Source organism: Gracilinanus agilis, chromosome 5 (assembly GCF_016433145.1).
Source record: "Gracilinanus agilis isolate LMUSP501 chromosome 5, AgileGrace, whole genome shotgun sequence".
Taxonomy (NCBI): Eukaryota; Metazoa; Chordata; class Mammalia; order Didelphimorphia; family Didelphidae; genus Gracilinanus; species Gracilinanus agilis.
In genome coordinates this window covers 35,240-38,334 of record NC_058134.1, presented here as the reverse complement: position 1 = coordinate 38,334, position 3,095 = coordinate 35,240, and the positions used below count along the sequence as shown (strand labels likewise).

Here is a 3,095-nt window from a genome sequence, read left to right as displayed (position 1 = left end):
TTGTGTTATACCATTAGATTTTTGAGCACTGAATATAAACTGGTATTGGTAGAGCAGCTAGAGCAAGAAGCCTGCATTCAGGAAGGTCCAAGTTCAAAAACAGCCTAAGACACTAACAGATTCTGGTAAAATCACTTAACCTTTTTGGTCCAGTATTCTCATCTGTAAAATGAGGATACTAGCAGCACCTACCTCCTAGGGCTATTATGAGGGTCAAGTGAGATAATAATTGTAAAGTACCTATTATCTTGTCTGGCACAAAGTAAGTGCTCTATACATATTAGTTATTATTATTAATATTACATGTTTGTTCTTCAGTTTTGGCTTTCTCAGTTCTTGATTGAGAACCTTGTTCTTTCTACCACCACTAGCAATTACTCTTCCCTTCCCATGTCTACATTAAGGTTTTTGCCTAATCCTAGATGAGATAATTATCCATTCCTTAAAGTTTCCCTTAACTCCTAATTGGATTTCCTTCACAGTGCTATTGATGATCATGGTGTGCCAGGCACAGGATCTTTAATGTCACTCTTTCCGTTACACAATTAGGCAGTAGTGGAGTCAATGGCTGAGCAGAACTATACCACTGTGACAGAGTTCATCCTCATTGGCTTCACTGACCATCCCAAGTTGGTGGTTATTCTCTTCCTGGTTTTTCTCAGTTTCTATCTCATCACCCTGATGGGCAACATGGGCATGGTCCTACTGATCTGCTTGGATTTCCGTCTCCATACCCCCATGTACTTCTTCCTGAGCCACCTCTCCCTCCTAGATGCTTGCTACTCTTCAGTCATTGTTCCTCAGATCTTGGTCACCCTGGTGACTGGCAGGACAAGTATCTCCTACATTTCTTGTGCTACTCAGTTCTTCTTTTTCACAGTCTGTGCTGGCACAGAGTGTTTTATGTTATCAGTGATGGCCTATGACCGTTATGTTGCCGTTAGCAATCCTCTCCTATACTCCTCAGCCATGACACTGGGCACTCGTTGGGGCTTGGTGGCAGGGGCCTATGGCGGTGGTTTGTCAGGAGCTATCCTCCGCACAGCCTGCACATTCACACTTTCCTTCTGTGGGCCCAACCAGATCAACTTCTTCTTTTGTGATCTCCCACCTCTGTTACAACTTTCATGCAGTGACACCACCACCAGCCAAATTCTGATTATTTTCTTCGGCAACTTTGTGATTTTGGCCAATGCTCTAGTGATCCTGGTATCCTACCTGTTTATCATCAGGGCCATCCTACATGTCAAGTCAGTTGGAGGCAGAGCCAAGACCTTCTCCACTTGTGCCTCCCACCTCACAGCTGTGATGCTCTTTTTTGGGACCCTCACATTTATGTATCTGCGTAGCAACTCAGGAAAATCACTCGAGGAGGACAAGGTGGTGTCTGTTTTCTACACTGTGGTTATCCCCATGTTGAACCCTATCATCTACAGCCTGAGGAACAAGGAGGTTAATGCTGCCTTCAGAAAGGTCATCAATAGATTCCAGGTCTCCCAGAAGATGTAATTCTGGATGAGACATCATTTATCTTGATTGTATTCACCTCTAACTAATGTAAATAACAATAGACTGACATTAATTAAATTATTTTCTCACAGATGTTCTATTACAGTCTTGGAAGGATCATATAGTCTCGAACTGGGAGGGACCTTAGAGAACATTTAGTCTAGTACAAATTGCATTTAAAAATATGTAGGACAAGTACCTTCACCTCAGGGAGATTATAGTTTAGTAGGGAAGAAATTAATACAAGTAGATATGATGTAGTAATCTTAGAGGCCACTGAAGTAGGAGGCAGGAGATATAATTGCATCATCTACTTGCCTTGCGTGTTGTGAAATGTAACTGCTTTTTTCTTGGCCTCGGTTTCTGCCTCTGCAAAATTTAAAGTTGGGCATGGGGATTGACAAGATCCATTTTACCCCTATTGTTCAATGATTTTAAGTAGAAAAATAACAATACAGTGAGATGAGGAATGGTAGGTGTGTAAGGGAGGCATATGCATTGCAAAATTTACAAAGAGAAGTGGCAGTAGGCAGCAGGTTGGTGCCCCATCTATAAAAGATCGCTTATACTTACTGGCAATAACATTTGAATGACCCATTTATTGAATTGTTGTGCTTTGTAAACCTTAAATTCTATAAATGTGAATTATAGCCTCAAAATAGTTATAAATCTCATTATTATTATTATTATCTTTATTGTTCTCCAGTAATTTTAAATTATATTTTTCAATTATATGTAGAAACAATTTTTAATCTTTATTTTCTGACATTTTGCCATCTCAGTTCTCTGAGTAAGCAGTTTGATATAGATTACACATAATATGTTATCATGCAATACATTTTTCCATGTTTTTAATTTTATAAAAGAAGACATGTATAACACACACAAGAAAAAGAACTTATGAAGAAATAATGAAAAATGGTCTGCTTTGATCTCCATTCTCTCTTTCTTTTAAACCCTTAACTTCTGTGTATTGGCTCATAGGTGGAAGAGTAGTAAGGGTGGGAAATGGGGGTCAAGTGACTTGCCCAGGGTCACACAGCTGGGAAGTGTCTGAGGTCAGATTTTGAACCTAGGACCTCCCATCTCCAGGCCCGACTCTCAATCCACTGAGCTACCCAGCTGCCCCCTCCATTCTCTCTTTTGGTGCATTTTGATTGAGTCCATCAGTTTTTTAATCTTTTATTCATTCATCCACTTATTTATTTATTTGTTCCTGGGAGTTTTTTTAAATCATTGTATTGCTGATGATTATTAATATCTTTATTTCATCCTTCCAAGGTGAAGTTTACTTGACTCAATTCTTAGAGACACTATGATGCAGTGGAAAGAGGATTCTGATTCTATGAATTTTTGTACCTGGGTAACAGAATATAAATCATGTAAAAAGTGTACCCTTAAATAGGCAGAGAGTGGTAGAGCAGCTCACTTTAGCCCGTCAACAGTTTGCCCAATTTTCACGTATTGTATACATAATTCTTATTATGTCTAAGAATTAGAAATATTGTTAGCATCCTTCAAGTTCAGCACCTTAGACAGAAACCGAATCCTATGGTTAGCAATTAATCCCTGGTTGTCAATCTAAC

The 3,095-nt window shown here is 39.3% G+C and overlaps 1 protein-coding gene across 1 annotated transcript; it reads left to right on the top strand.

Annotated features, from left to right (window-relative positions):
• The first annotated feature begins 519 nt into the window (after positions 1–519).
• On the top strand, positions 520–1,509 carry LOC123249449 (olfactory receptor 9I1-like). The gene has a single exon (XM_044678473.1). It carries the CDS (start codon positions 565–567, stop codon positions 1,507–1,509), a length of 945 nt encoding a protein of 314 aa, XP_044534408.1. The 5' UTR covers positions 520–564.
• The last annotated feature ends 1,586 nt before the right edge of the window (positions 1,510–3,095 follow it).

What these genes read in the sequence shown, in the direction of transcription:
- LOC123249449 (XM_044678473.1), top strand. Translation starts at nt 565, where the DNA reads ATGGCTGAGCAGAACTATACCACTGTGACAGAGTTCATCCTCATTGGC.